Source organism: Eubalaena glacialis, chromosome 7 (assembly GCF_028564815.1).
Source record: "Eubalaena glacialis isolate mEubGla1 chromosome 7, mEubGla1.1.hap2.+ XY, whole genome shotgun sequence".
Taxonomy (NCBI): Eukaryota; Metazoa; Chordata; class Mammalia; order Artiodactyla; family Balaenidae; genus Eubalaena; species Eubalaena glacialis.
In genome coordinates this window covers 80,713,998-80,740,140 of record NC_083722.1, presented here as the reverse complement: position 1 = coordinate 80,740,140, position 26,143 = coordinate 80,713,998, and the positions used below count along the sequence as shown (strand labels likewise).

Below are 26,143 nucleotides of genomic sequence, written 5' to 3'. Positions count from 1 at the left end.
CCCAGCTCTATCATTTGCTATCATTTATTGTGACCTTGGGCAAATTTCTTCATCTGTAAAATGAGTCAATAATAGTTTATCTCCCAGGATTGTTCTGAGACTTAAATAAGTTACTGTCTTTAAAACATTTAGCTCTGTGCCTGACCACATAGTAACTACTTATAATGATTGGTGGCAGACGGCTGTCAGTTAATGTGTGCTCATTTTTCCACATCCTAAAAAATATTGACATTTATAATTTTTATTTACACTTTGTTATTTGAGTTGTACCTTATACTTGTTTCATTCTGGGTTTATTAGAGAGGGACTGAATCTTTCCACCTGGTGATTTACCTTCTGAGTAAGTTTTAGTGCTTTTAAGTCTGGTGGTATTAATGTGAGGTGTGGATGAAATGCTGCTCAGTAAAAGTATTAGGGAAGACGTTTAAGTGAGTGAATGAGGGTTTTAAAATCAGAATATTGATTGAGTGACTCTTTTGCACTTAATAGCATATTATGAAAATAGTTGAATCTAAGCGTTATCATGGGAATTCTATTTGTACCAGTAATTTGGCTAGCGAACCTTTCTTCAGACATAGATTTTCCAAGGTTGATTTTGGATTGATCACACATTTGCTGTGAATAGAATATATATGAATCCTGTTTTGCTGCAGCTTTTGCAAATCCTGATCTTGGGCTAGAAGCCACTCTGTTAGATGGTCTCATTTACATCAGTGTGACCTGCGAGATGAGGGCATCCCAGGCCAGCTGAGTGTGACTGTGGACAGGGCAGGTGACCCCTCTGACTCTCAGTTTCTTTACCTATAAAATGGGACAGTCAGACTAGAATTATTCTTAAGAATTTAAGAATTGTTTATATTGAGATAACTTGAAGTTTTAACTCAGAGGATAATATTTCTATCCTACCCATTCCATTTCCTTACTGAGTCGGTCCCTTCCACCTGGACTCCTGCCTCTTGCACCTGGGTGTCCTGTTTTTGATCTGTCTCGAGAAAAAACACCCAGCCTGTGGCCATTTTTGCAGATCTTTCTCTAATAAAAGTAAAGTGTCTGTCCTCCGCATAGGTTTGGATTTTTTTTTAAAAAATTTGTACACTGGGAATTCCCCGGTGGTCCAGTGGTTAAGATACTTTGATTGCCGAGGGCGCGGGTCCGATCCCTGGTCGGGGAAGTAAGAGCCCACAAGCTGCGTGGTGCGGCCAAAAAAAAAAAAAATTCGTACACAGATAGCTTTACTTCTACCAAGTGTGCCTGCCGCATCGACTCCACTGTCATTGTGATTTGCATGTACTGGTGTTTACCCAGAGGTGCCTAGTGTGTCCATCTGCCTCCATCCTTCACATTTCCCGTGCTCTTGTCCACATGGCCAAAGGCCCCCTTGCATCTCTTGTTTTTTTTTCAACATTACACTACTGTTAATGATTGCTTTCAACCTATTTAGTCTTCTGGGCCAGGAGCTTTTAGGGTCCAATCAATCACTGAATCCATAAACAAGGGCACTGCCTCAGACTCCTCGTGAGCCCTGAATTACATCAGGGTGTTGACAGTCCCGGAGGCCTGGACCACTCTGTCAGTGACTGTCAGGGGGAAGAGAGGATTCGGGTATGTGCACGGTGGTGGCAGGGGTGGGAGAAAGGCAGCTGCAGATAAAAACTGACCAGAGATAAGAAAATGTTTGTTTGGCAGAGAATCTGCATGTGGGTAATTGCAGGGCTGAGAGATTAATTTTGTTTCCCTTTCACCCCCATTTGCACCAAGCTGTCTTCTTTTTGAATTGACGTATATTTGATTTACAATGTTATATTAGTTTTAGGTCTGCAACCTAGTGATTTGATATTTTTATAGATTACACTCCATTTAAAGTTATTATAAAATACTGGTTATATTCCCTGTGCTATACATTACATCCTTGTATCTTATTTATTCTATACCTAGCTGTCTTCTTATTAGGAAAGCTAAACAGGTTAAAATAGCGATATACCTACACACCCATCCCTCACCCAGGGATTGCTGTCGCCTGGGTTTCCGTCTAGGTGCTGTCATCCTGAGTGATTGCCACCTGCCCAGGTTGAAGTGGTGTTGCTTTAGTGGGTCCTGGGTGACAGATCCTTGGATATGATAAGAACATTTCAGGAAGAGTGGAAGAAGTAGCATTTAATGCTCAGTAAGCTCTTTTTTTTTTTTTTTTGCGTTAGGCTGAAGTTACCAATTTATAAGGGCAACACAAGGAACCTCTGCTTAAAGATGCTGATTGGCAGGCAAGGAGACAAGAATGCTTGATAGGCTGTCAGGAAGCTGGTCACCTCCAGAGGGTTCTGTGACACAGGCCAGAGGGGGAAGTGATGGTGAGAGGCTGGGGAAGAGGTCACCCATGCAGAGACCAGAGCTTGCAGCTTGAGGGCACCGAGAAAGCTTTCTTGATGAAGAGCCTTATCTCCAGGGGTCATGCCCTCCAGAAGCTCTGAGCTTAGCCAGGTGCCCTGGGAAGGCACTGGGTGGTTTTAAACCAGCACCTCCACCTGCAGCAGTAACAGAGCAAGCAGTGTCTTAATCCCCTGCAGAAAGGACTGAGGTGTGCATGATACTTGCAGCTTGTACCTCTAAATACCCTCACCCCAAGTAAAGCTTGGTTGTGAACACCTTCCCTGAACCTTGACCAACACCCCATGAAATTGGTGGTTCCATCCTGTGGCCTATAGCTTGTGGTACTCTGCCAGAAGGACACTGGGCAGGACGGCCAGTCCTTTATGCTTGCAAGCGCCTTTGAGGGTCTCCCGGTGCCCCCAGCTGGTTCCTCACTGAGCGCATTCATGTGCTTTGATGCGGTGAGGCTGGGAGGTGGGGTGGGATAGGAGGCAGGGAGTGGTCTCCTTGGGATCTGCTCCTTACTGGGAGCTTTTCCCCTTTGTTCTGCTCTGGGCTGGATGAAGCTTCAACCTTTGCAGAACACTCTTGGCTGGGTGAAAACATCTTGAAATGGGATTTATATCTATGGAAATTGAAAAGGAGATAAATCGCAGGGACTGTTTCTCCTGTTCTGATGCGCCTCCCGCCCCCTGTAAGTATAGAAATGTTTAGCTTCAAATAAGTGGCTTGAGATGTACCAGTGTTCTCATTTGGAAATGTGAAGCTGGCCGCTGCCAAAAGGTGCTCCCTCACCTAGTCTTCACTCAGGTAGCACAGGGGTGTTCCTTCCACCTGAATGTCACTTCCTGGGCACTGGGCCCCCATCTCAGTCACTCTTAGACCCTTCCCCGTGTCCTAGCCCTGCACTCTGCACATCCTGGGTGCTCTGTGAATAAGGGCTGGATTACCTACTGAGTACAGATACTCAACTTACTCACGTTAGCGCTTTGGGTAAAGGGGTTTATGTGGGGTCAGTATTCTGGGGAGTGTGTGATGCCTGGAGGATCTTAGTGACCTGGCACATCTGCACGTAAGCACAGCCTCTGAGCCCCGACCTACTTCCCATAGGGTTCCTGGCAGCCTCTGGGGACTAAGACTCTTCATCCCGGACATGTTCCCCTCACTCCTGGGAGGCAGTGGGAGGCAGTGGGAGGCAGTGGGAGGCAGTGGGAGGGCCCGCCCCAGGGCTGCCTCTCTGGTGGGGTCACCTGACCGGGGTGACTTGGCCCTGTCAGAATTGTCCAGGAACAGTGGAGATGAAGTCTGTCTAGCACTGAGACAATTCTGTGCCTTTGCAAACAACACACTTCAAAAAGGATCCCGCCACCGCCCCCAGGGCATAGTAAGGTGGCGGAAGGAAGCGGTGGCTGACAGCGGAGTTAAACTTGAAGGTTGGTCACATTTCTGACATACCATTTTCCTCCGCCTACCAGCAGCTGCCCTCTACTTTGAAAGGGAGCTTAGCTGCTCGCATAAACTTTGGCTTGTGATAATGTAAACTATTATTAGGATTATCTTTTTATTCATAATATATGCCTCACTCTCTGTCTCCCTTATTTTTGCTGTGCTTGAAACACTCATTTACCCTCAGAACCCAGAGGCAGCTACAACCCCTCTGAAAACGACGAAACACTTTATAACAGACTACCTATTTAAATCTCTCTGTGGTTTAAAAAGGACTCGGAATGAAACCATTGGGTTGAAGAAACTTCAAATCTCAGCAAAGATTCCAGGATAAAACTGGGATTTGATGTTGACAAAACATTTCAGTTAAAAGAATTCTTTTTTTCTTGGCAGTGCCCCGAAGCATGCAGGGATCTTAGTTCCCCAGGGATCTTAGTTCCCCGACCAGGGATCGAACCTGCGCCCCCTGCAGTGGTAGGGTGGAGTCTTAACCCCTGGACTGCCAGGGAAGTCCTGAGAATTTTTTTTTTTTAATGAAGTTTTGTCCCAAGGGTGGTGGTTTTGATACAAAAATGCTTCATTTCCACTTGAGAATCTTTGGCTTTCAGAGTCTCTCCCCCCCATTTTATCACCACCTGGTGGAACCGTCTGCCACTCAGGACATTCTGGAAGTTAGAGAAGGTCCCCAGGCTCACACTGTGGTCAGCCCGGTGCTACCTCCCTGCAGCCTGCCTTCGCAGGAGGGATGCCCCGATGGTCCTGCCTCAGGTGCTCCTGTGTGGTTTGTCAGCAGAGGGCAGGTTAGTGTGCGAGCCAAAAAAGCCCAATAACCTTTCCAATTTTTAATAAAATGACTCTCCCACCCTTTGTTTCTCCCTCCACTCTGCCCCAAAAGAAGAAACAGACTGAATTTTTAAGCACATCTGGACACTGTTTTTGTAAAGCCGTTACCCTGAATTCCCAGAAGGAATGTATTGGCTCCCATCTTTCCAAGCAAAAACTGAAATGACTCCTTTGTTTATAAGTACTGTGCTTGCATATTTTAATAAATCTGTAAAGAAAGAAGTTGCACTGATGTGAGGGTCCTTAGCCAGGCCAACACATTCTCCTCTTGTCTCTCTTGAAGTCCTTGAGAGGTGATAAAAGTTTATGATTGGTTATTTTTGGTGGGAGTGGGGAAGGGAGGAGTAAGGACTCCATGTGTCCCATTTGAAATTACTTTTTCTGCTTTCTGTGGCTGTAAGAGGGTCGCGGCAGGGGTGCTCATAGCTCTGGTCCGTCTGTTCTGCCCTCGCTACCATGCAGTGCCCTCTTGGTGAATGCCATGTAGGTACAATCAGATTATAATGTTCCAGATCTGAGAACCCAGAGGTCTGCAATGGAATCCGTCTTTCCTTTATCAGATAGTGTTTGTTTTCTTCTTAGGCAAATCTTCTAGAAGGTTATTGTTGCTAAGAGAATGAGGCTAGTCTTTCTTTAATATCAGTCAACAAGATGTTGGTATGGGGTTCTTCAAGTATGGGGAGAATTTCAAAGCAGTGTGAAACTTTTAAAGACGAGGTAGAGAGGTATTTGCTATGTTGGTGAGCTTGAAAGTTCTTTTTTATGCCCTTAAAAATTATGTTTGTGAATTGAAGCTGTACCTTCAGGAAGACATGAGTGTAGTATGGTTAAGTTATGAGGGTCATAGCTCTGTTACTACCCAATAAATGTTCATTAGTGATAAGCATTTAACCAGTGTGGTAGTTACTGTTTCCTAGAATATGCCTTTCTCCAGACTGTTCTAGGTGTCTGGAAATAAACTCAAGAGGTGTAATATTCCTGCAGGCCTCTTCTCAGAGATGAATCAAATTTCAGAGATAACCACATTTCAGCTTTATTCCCTTACTTTTGGGGAAAAGGTTGTTAGCCACAAAGCCAAAACTGATCCACTTAAGCCTGGCAGTGATATGGATGTGCGCCTGTCAAATGGCCACAAGTGATGAATAATGTCCAAAACAGGATGGTCTGAAAATTAATATTTGTATTTGTGCCTTTGTGCAAAAATTTACCATTTCCAGGAATTTTGGACAAAAAGAGTTTGCCTGAACTGAAATCTAACTTGATAACTTTGAGTTCTAGCTTATCTTTTGAACTTTTTTATTTCGTGTTGAATTCTGGGCAGTTGTCGGTTATTCTGAATGCTAGCTATTAGGTCAGTTGGTTAGCAGTATTTGGTTAAAAAAAGACCTGAGTGTTGGTTGCCTCTACATTTTTCAGATAGCATTGTTTCAAAAACTGCCAAAAGGTTTTACTAATTTAACAGTGGCTCAAACTGTAAAGTGCTGAGCAGAAATTGGGGAGAAGTCATGACTTAGGGTCCCTGCGCTCTTCTCCGTAATAGCATGGGAGATTGGACGGCTGTCCTGGCAGGATGCAAAGCTCTGATCCTGTACACAGAAGTCTGACAGTGAACCAGAATCTTTTCAACGCCTTTTCCAGTGCTAATATCACTTGTTTTTAAGTTTTCAAACATATGAAAAGACTTTCCTTAGATAGTACTTATAATATGCTTCCTACTTTCTTACTTTCTTTCTTTTCTTTTTGGCTGCATTGGGTCTTCGTTGCTGCGCGGGCTTTCTTTACTTGCGGCGAGCGGGGGCTCTTCCTTGTGGTGCGTGGGCTTCTCATTGCGGTGGCTTCTCTTGTTGCGGAGCACTGGCTCTAGGCATGCAGGCTTCAGTAGTTGCGGAATGCAGGCTCAGTAGTTGTAGCTTGCGGGCTCTAGAGCGCAGGCTCAGTAGTTGTGGTGCATGGGCTTAGTTGCTCTGCGGCATGTGGGATCTTCCCAGACCAGGGCTCGAACCCGTGTCCCCTGCATTGGCAGGATTCTTAACCACTGAGCCACCAGGGAAGCCCAATATGCTTCCTAGTTTTATAGGAAACCAGGGGATAGGTCTGAATGGCAGCAAAAGACGTGGGAATTTATTTATATGGAGAAGCTATTCTAAATGAGCCATCAATATTATTATTTGCTCAGGGATTTGTATAATCAAAAAGGTGGTTTTCATGTTGAAAATACCCATCTTGATATTCTTTTACATGAAACCTATTTGACATTCTTTTTTTAAATTCTGTTTCATTCTCCTTTGCCTAATGGTCTTTCCTGGTTCCTCTTCTACTTTGCCAGCCTCACTTTTTCTATCCTCTTTTCCTCCTCACAGGCCCTAAATGTGGATAGTCCCACAAAGCCCAGTTCTTGGCCCTTTGTTCTTTTTTATACCTCCTATTAATTAGCCCATCTGTCCTTAAGGTTCTGTAGCTTGACCTCATGCATGACTTCCTGCCTTCTAATGCTGTATTTCCAAAAAAAAATATGGTATTGTGTAGAAGATTCCCTGTCGTCACCTCACCCTCACTAAGTTTTTTTCTTAAAAAAGAAAAGACTCCTTCCCCAGGGTTCTCTTTATTGCTGTAAAATCACTAATCTTCCGGGTTCCCAAAAGAGGAGCCTTCAAGTTACCTTTGAATTCCATCATCACCTCTGTATCGCATTTGTTACAAAGTCCTGCCATAGTTTTTTTTTTTTTTTTTTTTTTTAATTTATTTAATTATTTTTGGCTGTGTTGGGTCTTCGTTTCTGTGCGAGGGCTTTCTCTAGTTGCGGCGAGTGGGGGCCACTCTTCATCGTGGTGCGCGGGCCTATCGTGGCCTCTCTTGTTGCGGAGCACAGGCTCCAGACGCGCAGGCTCAGTAGCTGTGGCTCACGGGCCCAGTTGCTCCGCGGCATGTGGGATCTTCCCAGACCAGGGCTCGAACCCGTGTCCCCTGCGTTGGCAGGCAGATTCTCAACCACTGCACCACCAGGGAAGCCCCATAGTTTCTTAAAAATGCCTCCCAGACCTATCCTTTCATCATCTCCCCACCATCGCCATCCTTCTCACCTCACACCTGTAGTTGCCGCCTCTCCTGCCTCCAGTTGTCCACCTTCCTAATTCTTCCTGCAGACGTGGCTACAACACTGTTTTATTACTGTTACTTTCCTGCTCAAAATCCTTGTTTCCTTTTTTTGTCTTTTTTCCCCTTTTTAAAAAAATTGTGGTAAAATATGCATTACATAAAATTTGCCATTTTAACCATTTTAAAGTGTTTAGTTTGGTGGTATTAAGTCCATTCACATTGTTTTACAGCCATCATCACCATCCATGTCTAGAACTTTTATCTTCCTAAACTGAAACTCTAAACCCATTTCCCCCTCCCCCAGCCCCTGGCAAACCCCTTATTTCACTTTCTGTCTCCATGAAGCTGACTATGCTGGGTACCTTATGTAAGAGGAATCACATAGCATCTGTCCATTTGTGCCAAGGTCGGATTTGTAAAGATTGTTTTTAGTGAATCTGATCTTTAGGAATTTTGATGGAGAGTTGGTAAAAGCTAACAAAGGGCCGTTATTTCTGAGTCGTCTTCTTTCTGTCTTTACTATTAGTGAGCTCCGCCTGGGAGCATGGCACTGGTTTACCCCAAGTGTAGACAGGAAAGTCAAGGTGGGTGGGAATGACTGGGGAACATTAGAGAGGTGGAGATGTAGACGCCCACCTTGGGCGTCTGTGGCACTAATTCCAAAAGTTAGTGACATTTTTGGTCACGGAGGGAAGATAGGTGAAAATTGGAAGTGGGTGGTGCTCAGGACTCCCTTTCCTCCTTCTTAAATGCCTTCCATCTGTATTAGGGGCAGGGAATCTGGCCCATTTTGAAAATAAGAGGACTGTGTAATGAGACCCCCAGCTTTAATCCTTTTGCTTTTGTCAGTGGCACCTCCGGTCTGCAGGCCCTGGGATCTGACTCCTCCCTTTGATTCAACTCTCTGATCCTTTTGGTTCATCTTTTGAAGCTGCTGTTTTACTGCCTGTTTCTTTGCTCTTCTCTACCCGCAACCTAGCCCACTGCTACCTTGGCCTGGATTGGAGACCCCTCCCCTGCACTCCTGCCTGCCACCTCAGGCTGTGCTCACCTCTGTAAGGATCACTCTGTTCAGGTCTTGCCAAACTCCAAGATGCAACACCTGCAAAACTCAGCCCACTTGTCCATCCCAGCCCTACGGCGCCCATTCATTTGGGGTGTTTAACACGGAAGGGATGAGGGTGTGGGGTCAGTTACTCCAGCTTGCCAGTGTTCGCTCTGGCTGGTGAGGGAGGCTCCACATCATCCCTGAGGACTAAGGGCCATTTATTGAATGTTTACCATGCAGCCACATGCTCCTGGGTCTGCATCTGCTTGAAAGGGTCGTCTCCCCATCCCCACCCACCCCAAAGCTCGACATGCCCTAGGGTCCAGCCAGAGACCTGCCTCCTCTGTGAAGACACTTCTCTGGTCTCTGGTGAACCTTCCTCTGTTCACTTCCCTTTCTCTGGGCTCCTATGATTTGGAGCTCGATTGCATAACTTAGCATATTCATTCCATAAGGTATAACATTACTGACTCTAATTTCACATTTTTTTAGCTTTGTTTTCCAAAACAAATTGTAAACTCCTGGAGGAGCCTTATTCTCCATCACTCAAAATGGCCTTCCCAGTGTAAAGCATATCTCTAGCCCTCGAGACATCTGCTGATAAATTCTGGGGCTTGAGCTAAGTTTTTGAGGCAGAGATCATTCTTTCTCCTTCACACTACACGGGTGTTGTGATTCTAATCACAAAATGGCGATTACATAGCGAATGATTTTCTCTCCTCAGCTTGCTCTGTAGAATCTGCCCACACTGGTGTTCTCCCAGCCACCCCGACTCTGAAGAGTTGACGCTCCAAGGTTTCCGCACGGCTGTAATGTGACTACCATGCCTGATGAAGCTGTTGTCAACCGCTTCCTGGATTTGCCAGCATTTCCTTTTTTTTTTAAACAAATTTATTTATTTATTTATTTATGGCTGTGTTGGGTCTTCGTTGTTGCGCGCAGGCTTTTCTCTAGTTGTGGCGTGCGGGGGCTACTCTCCGTTGTGGTGCGCGGGCTTCTCATTGCGGTGGCTTCTCTTGTTGTGGAGCACGGGCTCTAGGTGCGCTGGCTTCAGTAGTTGTGGCTCATGGGCTCTAGAGCGCAGGCTCAGTAGTTGTGGCGCACGAGCTTAGTTGCTCCGCGGCATGTGGGATCTTCCCGGACCAGGGCTCAAACCCATGTCCCCTGCATTGGCAGGTGGATTCTTAACCACTGTGCCACCAGGGAAGCGCCACCAGCATTTCCCTTTTAATTTACACAGTTCTGTTATTCACGTGAGACCAGCCATCTAATCATAAAATCCCCTAAATTTGTGTAATTTTCTTTTAAACATATAGGATAAATCGTAGTAATTTGGTTACCTTATAGGGCAGCATTTAGGGAACCAAGGCCAACAGGCAGCCTACCACAATATGAGCATGTGTGTGTGTCACTTTCTTGATGCATCTGCCTTGTTATCTTTTCCACATACACAACTGGCTTTAGAACAGGTGAAAGGGCCTGCTTTACTACTTTTTAATAATGGCTAATTAGAGCTCGTTGGACCCTTAGAAAGAATTTGGCCCAATGGCCCTAATTTTTACCTCATTAGGATCTTTTTGCTGTTTATCGCATTGGTCCCACATGGCTCTCCCAAAAGGAACTGCATTAGCTGGTAGAGATTTATCAGAACAAATGGTCTGTATATTAGGATCTAACTTATGTCAAGTCAGAGTCCATGTGATACATGCAACAGAGATCGTTTGGAAGAGTCTTCAAAGTGATGGGGAGGGGAGGAGTTTTGGGGATGCTTTTCTTTTTATTGAGATATATTGATAATTGACTTATAACACTGCATAAGTTTACGGTACACGGCCTGTTGACTTGATACATTTATATTGTAGTATAAATACTACAATATTACACTAGCTTTAGCTGATACCTCTATCATGTACAGTAGCTTTAGCTGATTTACAGTAGCTTTAGCTGATACCTCTATCACGTCCATAATTATCATTTCTTTTCTTGTACTGAGAATGTTGAACATCTAGTCTCTTAGCAATTTTGAAGTATATAATACAATAATGTTGACTAGAGAGGATTTTCATATTCTTCTCTGTACTTAAATTTCCTTTGCCTTGAACTTGTTATATTTACAAAAGTAATAAAGCCTCTTTCAAAGAAAAGCCCACTCTTTTCCTAGAAACTTGAAAACCCACCGTTAGGGTTCTCTATTTGAGAACCACTGAATACTGCACCCCTCACGGACAGTTGGGGAAATGGTAGACAGGACTTGGTACCTGAGCCAGCTGTGCCTGTGTGGGGCCTTTTCCTCAGTGCTCCTGTGACTGACGTGGCTCCATGTCCCACAAAGCCTGACAGCTTGGCCTCACATCCACCCAGCTGCTCAGTTTGAAATCATTTTAGCCAGAACCTTTGGACCTCTCTTTTTAATTAATTAATTAATTTGGCTGTGCCTTGTGGCTTGTAGGATCTTAGTTCCCTGACCAGGGATTGAACCCGTGTCCCCTGCAGTGGAAGTGCGGAGTCCTAACCACTGGACTGCCAGGGAATTCCCTTTCTTAAAAATACCTAATCACTGCTTTTAATTTTTTCTGGTAAGTCTCTGTTTCACCCTAACTTCATGATAAAATGTTACAGGCTTCTAATTGATTTCCACCATATTGCTTTGATTTTGTAAACACTTCTCCATGGGAAGGCTAATGAAGGGACAAGGTGCATTGATTTCTTCCTGTTGACAGGTCAAGGAGGAAGGTTATGTGTGCCATTTGCTTGCCTCAACCCCTTGGGGGAGTAGGAATCCGCCACCAGGGCCACTTCATCAGAAAGGAAGTGTGCGCTTACCTGCTGTTCCATTTGCCCTGCCTGCCTCATGTGAATTTGCTAATTTACCTCTCTACCAATCTATGCCAGGAGTCCCTGGGGAGGTAGTACAGGGAACTCTTCATTCCTGGGAACTCTGCACTCTCTCCTTCACCCACAAGGAACATTTATCTTAATCTGAAATCGACCAAGACATTGATACTTCATTTTTACTTTATTCTTTGCCCTCCTTCCCAGAATGACATTTTAGCTGTTCAAGGAAATTGAAACAAAGCTGAATAGTTTTTGGCAAACACAATTATTTCCTGGCCTAAAATCACACAATGATTTAATTGGTATGTCGTTGTGTGTGTGTTTGCATGTGAGTGCTTTAATGGGAATTCCATGTGGTATCATTGGGAAATTAGGAAAGAGAGTCTTCTGGATTTATTGCTTATAGTTTAAGGGCAGACTGCTGGCTTCCATCCAAGAAGTAGGGAGACTTAAAGTTGCAGGGACCATTAGCGTTGGAATATATCCTTCCGATTACCTACTATTTAAAAATTGGTTTGGCAAAAGGTAAAAATCAGAACCGAAGGTGAAATGATTTACTCTTTGAAACTTGTTGGGTTCATATAAATAAACTTGTGGGGGACTTGGCACCATGGAAGTGATAGTGTCCTTTCTCTGCTGTTACCAACATCTAATTTTTGAAGCTTGAATGAGTTTTGGTATGTCTGGAGCAGAAGTCAAAGTCGTAGATAATTCTTCATTTTGGAAAACTGGAGTTTTATTTTTTTAAAAACTTAAAAAAAATTTTTTTAAATTAATTTATTTATTTTTGGCTGCGTTGGGTCTTCATTGCTGCGCGTGGGCTTTCTATCGTTGCGGCGAGTGGGGGCTGCTCATCCTTGTAGTGTGTGGGCTTCTCATTGCAGTGGCTTCTCTTGTTGCGGAGCATGGGCTCTAGGCACGTGGGCTTCAGTAGTTGTGGCGCACGGGCTTAGCTGCTCCGCGGCATGTGGGATCTTCCTGATCGAACCTGTGTCCCCTGCACTGGCAGGTGGATTCTTAACCACTGTGCCACCAGGGAAGTCCCTGGAAAACTGGAGTTTTAGATTATCCTCCATAGTGGTTCTTGGGCCAATATTTAAGAATGTATCCCAAACGTAACCTAATTTTGTGTGCTGACAACAGACACGACAGACAGGAAGAAGCAGTTGAGCAGAAGTGGGAAACTCAGCTGTTTTCTCCATCTTCTGGACACCATGAGTATGTTCCTTCCCATTCAGCAAAGGGGGGGAAAAAAAAAAAAGAATAACCACACTGCAGTTTATTTTTTTAAAACAAAATTCAGTAAAACTGACTTGATTGCAGATGTGACTGTTGTCACCTGTGATCCGAAAAGTGATAGAAGCTCTTAATGGGCTCCTGTGTTTGACAGCAGAAATGGTTGCCTTTTATGTTCCTACTTCCTGAAGTTCATGAGTCCCAACATCTTGGACAAATTGTTCAATTTCTGAGTTGTAATAAATACTGCCCACAAAGGATAACAGTTGAGACATTAATTCAGAGTTTTATTTAAAATTGAGATCTTACTTCCAGCCACCTCCCGCCTTTTTGAATTTTGTTTTTTAATTGCCAGTTTCCCTTGCGTCACTAAACCACTCCTTCTGTAGACCTGGTGTTAACCTATCATGCTATCAATAAGGCAGGCAGGTGAGACCGTGGGTGGATTTCAGGAATGCTGAAACCTCCTGAAGAATTTGCATGCGTACATGTGTGCCACAGCTCTCACCAAATCCTCAAAGACATCTGTGTCCCCAAAGAAAAAGCTGGGGCCCTCTGTTGGGAGGGATGAAGGGTAAATGAGAGGTTTTTAGTGATGTGGGTTGCAGCTATATAACAACTCATCCTACCCCCATTTTCAGATCTGATCAGTGATATTACTCAAATCTTCAGCACATCCTTGCATCTTGAGACCGTCTTGCACTTTAGCCCATGAGCACACTTGAATGGGACACCTGTGCTTAGGGGGGGCACTGAGCTGAGCGTCGAACAGCCTAGGTCTCACGTTGTCTGAGCACCGTCATCGTTGTTCATTTTCACCCTTGTTAACGCAGGACAAGTAACGCGGCCGTCAGGTACTCAGCAAATGCCAGTGACATGCTTGTAGGGGAACGGCTCTGGGAAATCGACGTGGAGACTTGATACTGCTCCCAAGGAACTCAGATTCCCCCAGGTGTGGGGAACCAAGACTGTTGAGACTTGCACTGGAGTGTTTGGTGGGCTGGAGGAGTGGCTGAGGGGGGTGGGCAGAGGAGAAGCTTGTTCACTTGCTTGTTAACATTTGAGGGTCTTTGACAAAGGAAGTCTAATGTCCTGCCCGGTCAGCCGGTGATTGCCCCCCCCAACCCCCCGCCCCGTTGTGCACAGGAAGTCAGACACTAGTGATGGTAGCAAGGGGACAAAGGCGCCCGGCCCGGGAAGGGCCTAATTGCTGCGTCCAGCTCCCAGGCGGCCGGCCTCAAGCTGGTGGGGTTGGGCAGGATGCGCTAAGTGTTAACACCTGGAGCCACGCTGCTGACTTCCTGGTGCCTTTATTTTTTCACCCTGTGTGGCTGGGCGCACACACACACACACTGCAGCTGCATCTCAGGGACATTTTGGGATGTGTTATCTAACAGACTAGGTGGAAGTGTTGGATCGGGAGGTCACAGGGCTTAGAACCGGGAGGCCTGAGTCCCCTCAATCTGCCCATGGGGCTTGGTGACTGTTGCTTTACCTCTGGGTGAGCTGATTCCCCTCCTTTCCCCCAGGAAATCTGAGAAAGGCCAGACCTTGCAAAGAGGCAGATATGTATCAGAAGGTCAATGGAGTTTTGGCTTGGAACATTCTAGTCAGAACTGATGGAAGAATGCTCCTAGGGAAAAGAGGGATGAGGGTCTTTACCACTGTTTTGAGCCAGTTGGGGTCCTAGGGAGGTAGGACTATGGCAGGATCAGGAGTGATGGGAGGCACCTGCCAGCACTCAAGGGGGGTTGTGTTCTGTGTGTGTATATCTGAACCCACACCTGGAGGGGCCGGTTGGAGGGGTTGCATCCCAGGGAAGGGGGGAAGCCAAGATGCACCCCCTCATTTCTATGTGGTGTCTCTGGAATCTTTGTTTCTAAACGTGGCTTTGGACCTGGGGCCTGGAAAGCACTCAGTGGCCTCTGGGAGCTCTGGGAATGCCCTGAAATTGTATAAGAAATGTTTCTGTGGGAAATTGGGTGAGGAATGTTTCTCACAGGATTCTTCTAGGGGTTCTAGTAACCCTTTCCCCTTAACAGCAAAGGGGTCATCAACAATTAAAAGTGAAGACATCATGCCTTGGCAGGAGCATTGCTGGAATGGCATTAATGGCTCATTTCCGGCAGTGGGCAAAGCAGCCTGGGAGCCTGAGCCTGATCCCTCCCGGGGGCAGGCGATGGGGGGTGGCCCTGAGCACAGGTTGACTGACTTGGATTTTTGCAGCCAGAGACAGGAGAGTTTAAGTAACTTATGAAAAGGGGTCTAATGTTGACTTGCTGCTTCCCTCTGTTATTTTAAGGAGGTTTTTCTGTCCAAGACCACCGCGTGGACAGAAATAATAGGCTGACAGAAGGGGTCGCCTTGCTTTATAGTGCAGCCTGTGATGTTTCGATGAGCATTAAAACCTGAAAGGGCAGCCTTCCATAATTTCCAGAGATGTGAAATCCACCTTGAAGGAAGCACATGTGTGGGGCATGCTGGGGACCTGCCTAGCTAGAGGAGGCTGGGTCCCCATGGCAACATCACAATCCACCATTTCTGCAGGCATTTGTGCTGTAAAAGCAGAATTCCAGATGTGATACAGTATTTGGAGACTCCATCCCGGGGCCTCGGAAGCAGTATTTGAAGTCAGCACAATTCAGTGCACACTCTCTGTGTGGTCCTAAGGCTTTTTATTAGTAGTCTTGTTTTGATCCAAACATTTCCTCTGAGTTTAGGCATAACGATCATGTTTATAGCTCTAAGTTTTCCTCTATTGTCTAATCACTATTTTGCCCTCGCAGGAAGATACTTTCTCGGGCTTCTGGAGCAAAGTCTTCGTAACTATCTTTCACTGCTACGTGAGAGGGAGCCGGTAGCTGATTTGCTGGGTGTGTTCTCGGGTGGTTGGTTGTTTGCTTCCTCTTCATATCCGGTATTTACAGAAGACCAGTTAATCTGTGTCTGTGAGTTGTGTGTGTGTGCTTTTGAAACTGCAGATGGGTTGACTGTTACCTTAAAGATGCCAGTTCTTTAACATGAGGTTCTCATTTGTGTGGATGGGAGTGGTGTGTGCAGCAGAGGGGAAAGGTCTGGCTCTCCGTCCAGAGGCATGTTTTATAGCTTGCTTTTAACATTTTGAGAATTGGAAAAATGGAACAATCCTGTCTGTTTGCGAGTATCAGCCATGAGAGAACACACAGCCCAGATCCTTAACAGACTCATTGGAAAAAGTACTTGGGCTTTTGCTTTGTGAAAACCAAGGTGGCTACAGAGCTTTGTTTTGTTTTTAAACACAGGAAAAAAGTTGGCGTGTGTGTGTGTGTGTGTGTGTGTGTGTGTTTTGATATCTGGGCTTTAACTGCATATGCATGTTCCAGTGGGAAGGCAATAAGAAAATTATAAAGTCTGCAGCAGGGAAGGAGATACTAAAATGTATTAAATTCCATTTAGGCCACCACCATGTAGAAAAGTTGCTATCATATTGCAATACATAAATGTATCAAATCAACACGTTGTACTCTTTAAGCTTACACAGTGTTATATGTCAATGGTATCTCAATTTAAAAAAAAAGAAAAGAAAAATTACTATCTGAGAAACAACTCATATAAATGCCCTACCACATCTTTGTCTTTAGTGAATGGATTTCCCTGGGGGGGCCGCCGTGGAGGAGGGTGGAATAGTGAAAAGATGCTTAGATGAAAACTAGAGCTTTCAGTTTGATAAGCAGGACACATGGTAACTTGGCATAGGTTGGCTCCATGTTAGAGGTCAGAAACAATTGTCCCTTCAGCTTTCCTTTGGAGAGCGTGAAATTAGGAACATGTGTGTGATGATTAGCAGCATGTCAGAGATGAATCATGATTATGGCTTTGGACTGGTGCACAGGCGATGCTTTGGAGTAGTGATTTCCTACCTCCTCGAGCAAATCTCTCTAATTAACTTAAGATCTCCAGGTCTTTTTGGGCTGACGTGGTAATTGCTGGTGGGAACCCACTGGCACTCCTCAAGAGCTTGTGCGTTCCCCACTAGACATCCAAGACCTCACCTCCCCAAAGCAGACAGCTGGCTGGCACCCTACATGTCTGAAGTTGGTTGCTTCTAGATGGAGAGTGAGAGAGAACAGTTCCCGGGAATGTGGAGTGAATATCTTGAGTAGATAGATCCGGGCCCAAGCTGGCTTTGTGATTTATTTTCCTTGTGTTTTGGGTTTGCCAGCATTCTCCTCGGCTTGCATCACCTGGGGCTTCTCTGCCTTTGCTGATTTTTTTTTTTTTTTTTTTTTTAGTTAAAGGTTTGAACTGAAGTAAGTGGGATCTGCCTTCATTTCTGAAACCATCTGAACCTGCACGAAGTAAATGGACCCCATGTCCTGCCTTTAGCCCTCATGATGTCCACTGGTCATAGGCAAAAACATCAGTCCCCTTGTGCATTTCAAGCCTCACAGAACTGTCTGCTTTTTAATCTCATTAACACACTGGAAACTCGAAGATGGAGGCAATGTTATGGAAAAAAGGACGTTTGAGTTGCCCACAGTTTGAAGTAGTTACTTGGTCGGTGTGCCTTTAAAAACAAACCATCCTTTCAGTTCTTTCTGACAAATGCTCTTATTTAAATTCTCACCCAATCTCAATTCACTAAAACTTTACTAGCTTTCTGAAAGTTCCTTAATTGATTTGAAAGCAGTCTTGTGTAGGCCTTACTGTTTGGCTTACCTTCCATCGGAAAGGGGGCACTATAATTAGCACAGTCCTTTTCAAAATGCATTTTTCCTAAATGGCAGTTAAGCAGTTTTGGAGCTGGATTGAAAATGTTGCTCTGGCAAGTTGGTATCTTCAAATGGCCCAGAATCCCCCAGGGTCCCTCAGGAAATTGGCCATCTGACGCCCCTCATGGTGATGCTGGCAGCTCTGTGTGGGATTCCCGCTCCGTGGCTGTCTTTGTGTCCAGGCCTTTGCTTTTTTGCCATATGGGTGGAGCATGGTGTGGGTTTTTGCCTTTTGAATTTTATTTCTTTAGAGCACTTAAGGGTTATCCTCCCCCTCCCCTTTCCAGAGTAAAAGATGCTTTCTCTCTTCTGTCCCCATTTGCTGCTTCCTTCCTTGCTTACCATAGAGTGTTCACAGCTGAGCTCCAGGCACCTGGGGCTTGCTTCTTAGCTCGCATTGAAACAGATTAAAAGCTGCAGTTACTGCAGCAAATGGGGGTGGTTAATTAACCAAGAATGTGACACCCTGAGGCTACAGCACTGGCATTTTTTATGTAACAGGCAATAAGCAAGTATTCTTAATTGTCAGCTCATTAAATATCAAATCGGGTGTAGTAGGTAAAAGCTTGGAATTGTTTCCTGAAGAAACAGCTTCTGAAGCTGTTGACCAGCTTTGTGAGTTGCCTTCTCTGTGTTCTCTTACGGTGGGCCCTGATTGTAAGCCCATAAGTCACCTTGTCACAGCAAGCTAGGCCCTCCTGGGTTCTCTGGATGTATTACCTGGCTTAATTATGCATGTATTCATTCTGACAGAAAACTGATATTTATCGAGGGCTGACTATGTGCTAGGCCCTGGACTGTGGGGACTGCCCTGGTCACTTTGCCTTGAGTTTCTCCCCATCTGCTTCAACCTGAGTGCTTTGCAGAGATGGAGTCCCTGGGTTGCCCAGTTCCCACCAAGACCACCAGCAGAGCACAGTCCTTAGTCTGGTGGTTGGTGCCTTCTGCCACCTTGCTGTGACCTGCACGGCTGCCTCTTCTCCCACAGTACCCCCAAGGTCTGGATGCTGGAGACAGATCATACCTGGAGATGCCACTTCCTGTGAGCGTCACCCTGCCTATCTCATGTGTCCCCTTGTAGCACAACTCTCACCATGTTTATTAGGGCAGGAATCATGACATAACCATTACTGCCTATGAAATAACCGTTTCAATATGTGCAGAGCACTTGATATATGTCAATCATCTCACATGGTCCCCACACCAATCCTTTCCAGGAAGCTTGATTCAAACACTTTATAGCTCTGGGGAATGAGGCTCAGAAAGGTTGAGAAGCTTGCAGCTGGAAAGTGGACAATTTGAACACACCTCTGGCAACTCCAAAGCCCATTCTGTTAACCCCTCTTTTACTCCAGATAAGCCCCAGAGTAGCCCACAGAAGCCTCTGTCTAGGACTGCAAAATCTCAAGCAGCAGCTTGTTCCATGTATGCCTGAAGCGGGGAGTGGGGTGGGAGAGCGCAGTGACAAGTGATCAGTCTGCCCTCAGTCTGGGAGGGGAGAACGACCGCACAAACCACACGCGTGCGCGCGCGTGTGTGCGTGTGTGTGTGTGTGTGTGAGAGAGACGTTCATCCACGTGGCAACTGAAATTATGTAAGTAATTAGCTTTCAATTGCTGCTGTAATAAAAAATTACCATCAACTTAGTGGCTTAAAACACCACAAATTTATTATCTTACAGTTCTTGACATCAGAATTCCAAAATGAATCTTATGGGGTTAAAATCAAGGTGTTGGCAGGTCTGGCTCCATCTGGAGGCTCTGGGGGAGAATCCTTTCCTTGCCCTTTCCCACATCTAGAAGCCGACTGTGTTGCTCCTCCATCTTCAAAACCCGTAGCATAGCATCTTTAAATCATTGTCTCTGTCTCTCTGCCTTCTGTTTCCATTGTCACATCTCCTTCTCTGACTCTGACCATCCTCTCTCCCTCTTCTAAGGACCCTTGTGATTATATTAGGCCTACCTGGATAATTCAGAATACTCTCCCCATCTCAAGATCCTGAAACTTAATCGCATAGCCCCTTTGTTATGTAAAGTAACATATTCATGGGTTGTGGGGATTATGATGTGGACATGTTGTGGGGGGTGGTTGTTATTCTGTCTACCACCAAGTGTAAAGAAAACCAGTGCTCTGTGAGCCAGCCTGGACATACTGTTTCTCAGGTGGTTTCTGAGGGCTCTGGAGCAGCTGAAGCATTATTTAGGTGTGAGCTGAGGACAGCCTCGTGGAGCATCTGTCTGAGGCACGTGCTGAGAAGCTGTGCACTTGACGACTTCCAAGAGTGAACAGTCTTTACAGTACACACAGGAGCTGGTGCCTGCAATGGTGCCTCTTGCTTCCAAGCTCCAAGATCAGCCTTGGATGGTCACAGGGTCTTTTGGTCTCTGATTTTCTGTGGAATTAGTATTACCATTTTGCATCTACATTCACAGAAGTGCCATGCCAGTCAAATCGTGGAGATGGATCACTGTGCTCCCATCAAGTGAGTGTGCAGGCAGACTAATGTGTCAGGAACAGAGTGTGAGAGAGGCTAGGCTAAGGTGAGAAGCCCTCAGAGGAGCAGGCCCTGGGTGATGGGAAGGGCATTCTGGGAATATGAAGGTCTCCAGAACATGTGCTGAGGAGTCATGCAGGCCCAGACGGGGGTGGAAGGTAGGAAGGAGAGTGATTGAGAAGGTAGGCAGGGGCCACGTCAGGAATGCTCTAGGGGGTACAGGGAGCCAGCGGTGGGCTTGGAGCAGACGAATGAGGGCAGATTTGTGCATTAGGAGATCACCTTGGTGACCAGAGCTCCTTGAGGTCAGGACCTGGGTCTGGTTCATGGCTGAGTGCTCTTTGGGGCTTGGATGAAGGTGGAATGCTCAGTCGGTAGTGAATGGATGCCATAGGCAAGCCTCACTGTCCTTTGAGGCCAGCTCACTGGGCCCACCTCTGAGCAGCTCCACATACATCACAGAGACCTTATTTGGAGTGATTTAGGTTCTTGTATACAGGATATAGCACATCTCACTGTCTTGGGCTCCTTTCCACAATGCATTCATGGCAAGTGCCCAATGAATATCTGTTAAAAACATGTTGCAGTAGAAATACAGGGTGAACAAGGACAAAATGAAAAGCTGACAAAGTCCTACAAGTAAGGTGATTGGTCACCAGAGTCCTACACGCCTTGGAGCATGCTATTAAATGGAGTGCATTTCCTTTTTTGAAAAGTGTTTCCTCTGCATGGCTTCATGTGGTCCTCCTCAAACTCCCTTCTCAGAGGAAAGTCATGCAAATTGTCTTTTAATAAAAACAGTTGAGGAGATTCACACCCAGTGAAGTGAAGTGGTTTGCCCTTGGTCCCAGCTAGAGGATGAAGGATTAAGGTACTTACCTTGGCCCCTGGATTACATTTTTGTTTCCCTCCCCTGAGACTCCCCTTTCCTCTCCATTCTAGCCCAGTTATCCTTCCCTCTCTTCAGCTTCTGGTACTTGGTGTCCTTACCCTGGGGTCATCCTTACTGAGGCGCTGCCTGTGGCATTTCATACACTGTATGCTTATTTATGGCTGGTCCTTTCACCCTAGCTGCATAGACCTTGTATGCCATCTACACTGAGAGTTCTTGGAGGGTCAAGGTGTGATTTGAGATTTGTCTGTATGCCCTGCATGTGATCCACATACCCAGTTACTGTTCTTTGAAAGAATGAGCCACTTCGCTCCTGAGGGCAGGGATAGTGGCTGTTTTGTTCACCACTGTACCTAGGATAATGTCTGGCTCATAATAGATGGTGAGTGAATTTATATCCTGGGGGTTTGTATGGGAGGAGAAGGGTGTGGCTTGGGGCACACCCCTTGGGCAATACTGAGGGACTGTGCAGGTGTTGCATCGTCTCTTTCCTGGTCCCCTGCTGGTCGTGTTGCTCTGGTCATGGCTATCTGTAAGTTGGGCATCCTCCAGTCACACAGACTGTGGCCCCGTCCCTAAGCAGTTATGGAGGCATTTGGGGTTTTAATAAGGTAATAACACTTTCCAAAGTGTTTCCGTTCAGGTGAGGAATTCTGGAACCTTGTGTACGTGTGGAAGGGAGGATGGAAGGAGGAAAGCTGGAGAAGGAAGGTGAATCAGGAAGAAGGGGAACGGAACCCCAGTAGACCATGGGGCTAGTGCCCCATGTTGATTTAGATTTTCTGTTACTGCTTATTCCTCACTTTAATTAGAATGATGTGTGTCCATCCTTTTCTGCACAGCTGTGCTTTCCCAAGGTCCATGTTTATCTGAGCCCAGGGATACAGTTTCAGCGGGTATGCCTGGCTTCAGGATAAGCAGCGTGAACATGCTGGTAGCATATGGATGTGCTGGGGTTGTGGCCTGAGACCCTGGGCTCCATCAGAAGTGTTCTGCACATTGTGTCGTAGTGTAACAATTGCCCATTAAATACCAGACTGCCAGCATATGGTTTTCCCCAACATCCCCCTTGTTGGGTGGAAACTTTAGCTGTGTGGTTAGAATATTTTCCCATCATTTAGCATTTAAGAATTAACATTTTTGGGGAGAATTCTGCAATTAATGCTGAATGGCACATTTGCAGATTATCACAGAAACCGTTAAACCAGTGTCGGGAGATCTTTAGCTGCTCTTTCCCATGATGGATAAGTGGTGAGTCAGGAAACAGTGAGGCCAAAAGGAGGATTCCGGGGCTCCCTCTGTGGATGCTGTAATTAAAATGGGAGGTCTGGCAGAGTTGTTATCCCTGCTATTAAGAGTACAGATGGCTAAAAACCACATCCCTAAGAGTTAGAGTTAGACCTTTCAAAGTCTTTTTCTTCTATGAACCACCTTCTATGCTCTAAGCACAGGTATGGAGGCAGTGAAGAATTTTCTCATTAAAAGTAACAGCTTATTCCCACACTCATTCCTGGTCTTGGAATGAAAAACCTGTTTCCTTAGGCTTGAGGAATTGCCTATCTGTTATGGCTTAATAGGGATTTTGGACGAGAGTGTCTGGTAGGCAAATTTTATAACCAATCAGTGCTCAAAGTGGATCCAACTGGAAGGGTTCCAGCTGGCAGCTCATGGTCACTCTCTCCCAATTTTACTGTTAATGAATTATTATTTAACCCCCAAACGCAGAGCAGCCTGCTGCTATTGTTTTAGGGGAAGTGAGTACTCCTGATCCCTGTGGCCTGGCAGTTAAGAATCTCCTGGGCTAGAGGGAGCTGGGTGGGGGGATGGAGGGGGACACGGAGAGCGTGGATGTTGCTTGGTGACTGGCGTGACCCTGGGTCTCTGCGATCATGTGTGCGTTTTGACTCCATGGGGAATTTGTGATGGAAAAGCAAATTGGCTTCACTCCTTCTCATGTTCTCCTGTTTTCCCACAGGGAGTGGGGCCGGCCAGCAGAAACAGCGGGCTGCATAACATCACCTTCAGATATGACAGTAAGTGAACGGCTTGACCGCCGAAGAATGGAGCCCTTTCAGTGATCTAAAGCTTCCACAGTCGTGCTTAATCAGAGACACTGCAGGTCCTGGAGTTGAGGGATTTTTCTGAACCTGCTCAGGTTTGTCAACAGAGCTAAAGCACCTCAGTCTCAATTAAGCAACCCAAGTATTTCGGAGCTTGAACGGGTCAGTTGTCCTCTAAAGTGTTGAGAGAAGCTGTGTGTGGAGATCTCCCCTGATTTCCTCAGGACATAGCCATATCCTTAAGAAAAACACAGATGCCTGTAGGGCCCAGCAGGGGAACAGTGAGCGAAGGTACCAGGTGCAGGAGTGGTAGGGACTGTGGAAAACTGGGTCGCCTGCGTCTGGTCTTAGAGGAGCACTGGCTCCTCCATTCCAGATCGGTGTGGTCTTGAGGGATGTCCCCTGAGCACAGCCACATGTGATTTCCAAGAAGAGTGGGAAATTGGCATTTTTTTTTAGTATGGATATTTAACATTTAAAAAAAATATCAGCATTTATTTAAAATTTTTCACAAACACAGAGTGGGCCGAGTGAATCGGTCTCAGATTGGCACAGGGGTCTCCAACTGGCCATCTTTGACTTAGGCCTGGGTTCTCGCCTTGTTCCCCACCAATCAGCTGTGAACTATGGCAGGTGACTCCACTTCGGCAAGCCGCAGTTTTCTCATCATGTGAAATAAAGATTAACTTCTTCCTCAGCGTCATTTTGACACTTAAATGAGGTAATGTTTATAACTGCTCATCTCAGGAGCTAGCCTTCCGTGTGCACTCAGTAATTGATATCTATTAATATTAGAAGTCATTCCAACTGGAATTAGAATCCAAGCGCCTTTCTGGCCCTTTCTCTCAAGGAAGTGTGACTTTTTCTGGCTGAATTGTTTTCTAAGGGCAGGTGGGTGTGCTTTTTCTGATTAAGCATGTAGAACCCCCCCTTAGCATCTGCTTCTGTGCCCTAGGAGGTAATTATATAGAATTATGAGCATTTTAGCCTTATGAGCCATAAATTATAAGTAAAAATGTTGACAAGAAGGAGCTTGATTCATATTTAGTGACTTGACATTTGATTCATCTCTTGGAGAGTTATGAGTAAGGGCTGTAGGTCACATTGAGGCCTCTGGAATAATCACTGCTAAAGCAGGGTTTTTGAGGTCATGTATGCAATCTAACAATTTTAAGATGCAAATATGGATGTCAAGTTCATGCCCGCAGTTGCTGACCTGGGTACTTTAAGTTAACTGATGAGAGCTTACATGGGAAACTCAGACATTTCACATTCATGATGTGTACATGTTCTGGGTAAATGCTATGATGCTAATGAAAGACTTGCAAGTCCATGAGACTTAATTCAGCTAAGTAAAGACATGTGTAAGGGATCTTTCTTTAGGTTAGAAAGTTAATTTCTAATATATGTTCTTCGTCCTGGTAGATCTTGTATTACATTCAAGAGTTCAAAATTTTCCGGTCAGCTGCATCAAGTATTTGCATCTCTAATTTAATATGGGGTTTTGTGAAAGAGGATCCTTACCTATAAAACTTAAAAGTACCTTATTGTTTTCTTCATGGGACTAGATATTTGGCCCACGTGCCAATGCCTGTCTCTTGGTCATTATTTTCTTTCTAAATCTTCAGCATTTAGTTAGAATTTAATTCACAACTCGACTCCTGAGACATCTGAAGCTAGGTTGCATTTTGGCCAAGTGTCATTGGGGCATAATTTTTTTGTAACCGGAATCCAAAACGTTAGAGTTGCTAATAATTGGATCCAGGCTGTGCAAAAAACTTAGTCATTGTTTTCCATTGAAAAAGATAATTTCTTTCTCCCACAAGGAAGTTCCTGTTATTGCTCTGTTGACTGGTTACTGGTTTGTTTGAAATAGCTAAGAACCAATTACCAAGTTTTCAACAAAAGTATTAAACTACAAATATCTTACTTTTCTATTCCTTTCCCATTTAACGTTACAAAGAAAGAGAATGTCTTGCCTTTAAGTCAAAATCAGCTTTTATAGATCTCCTTGCCTCCTTTCACGTTGCATTTCTTGTTTCTTCGTCATGCTCTGAGTGGGTAATGCCTGAGTAGGTTGTAATACATTGTCTTAATTTGTAGACTTTATATTTGTATAATTGTATTTACAGAAACCCAGGGAGTGCTGATTTTGGCATTAGGAATGAACAAAGGGAAAAAAATCATGATTTACTCTTGTTCGTGCATCTTTTCCTAAAGCTGTTTGAGTCAAAGGTTTCTTTCATTATAGACCTCAATAAATGAAAATGTTTGTACTTTACTCGTATGGGGGGATCTTGTCTTTTTTTATACTGGGAAGCTGGTCTCAGCTAGGATTTTTGCAGGCTGAATAGTTCTGATTCAGAACTTATTTTTTAGTCATATGCTTTGTGCTGGGGATAGAATAGCAAGAGCCCTCTGTGAGCTATCCGAGGTGGCTTTCTGGGCTGGTCACTGGTGGCACTGCAAGCCACCCAGCCGATCACTCTAGCTGCAGTTTCGTTGTTTGTTCAATGTGGGTATTAAAACAGATGTTTCAACATTTTTTTCCTATTCTAAAGTTCTCTTCTGCACCCAGTGAACACATGTTGAACGCTTTGAGAGTGAATTGTCATCAGAAGTAGAATTTGGTTTTATTAATTATTAACACCTTTTCAAAAGAAGAAATACTGAAATGTAGAGGTGGCTGTTTTTGAAGAAGATGGAGTTTAGAGAAGGGCGTGTGCCTTCTGTAGGAGTTAGGCAAAAAAGCAGGACACAAAGCAGAGTGAAGGGTGGAGTTTCAGAGAGGAGGGGGGTGCATTTTAGTGCATGTGTGTTGTCCTCTAATAAGAAATTTAAAAAGAAGGAATATTATGTGCATGTTAAAAGGCTTGCAAGCATATCTGTTAGATGTTAGCAGTTACTTCTGTGTGGTGGGAGGTTATGGATGACTTTTCCATTTTTTTAATATTCTGTTGTGATTTTTGAATATCTAGTGAATATTTTTAGTCATAAAAATGGGAAATGTGTGGTATAGTTTACGGGGAGCAGGGGGACAGGCATGCAGCAGACTCACTAAGCTTCTTAGAAAATGCC

General features: G+C 45.1%; 1 protein-coding gene across 2 annotated transcripts in view; it reads left to right on the top strand.

Annotated features, from left to right (window-relative positions):
• The window catches only part of IL17RD (interleukin 17 receptor D), a 62,222-nt gene that overhangs the window by 17,319 nt on the left and 18,760 nt on the right, over positions 1 to 26,143 (top strand). For both annotated transcript variants that reach the window (XM_061195443.1, XM_061195442.1), the window contains exon 2: positions 22,981 to 23,038. In XM_061195443.1, coding sequence (XP_061051426.1) covers positions 22,981 to 23,038 — 58 coding nt within the window. The remainder of the gene's footprint in view (positions 1 to 22,980; positions 23,039 to 26,143) is intronic.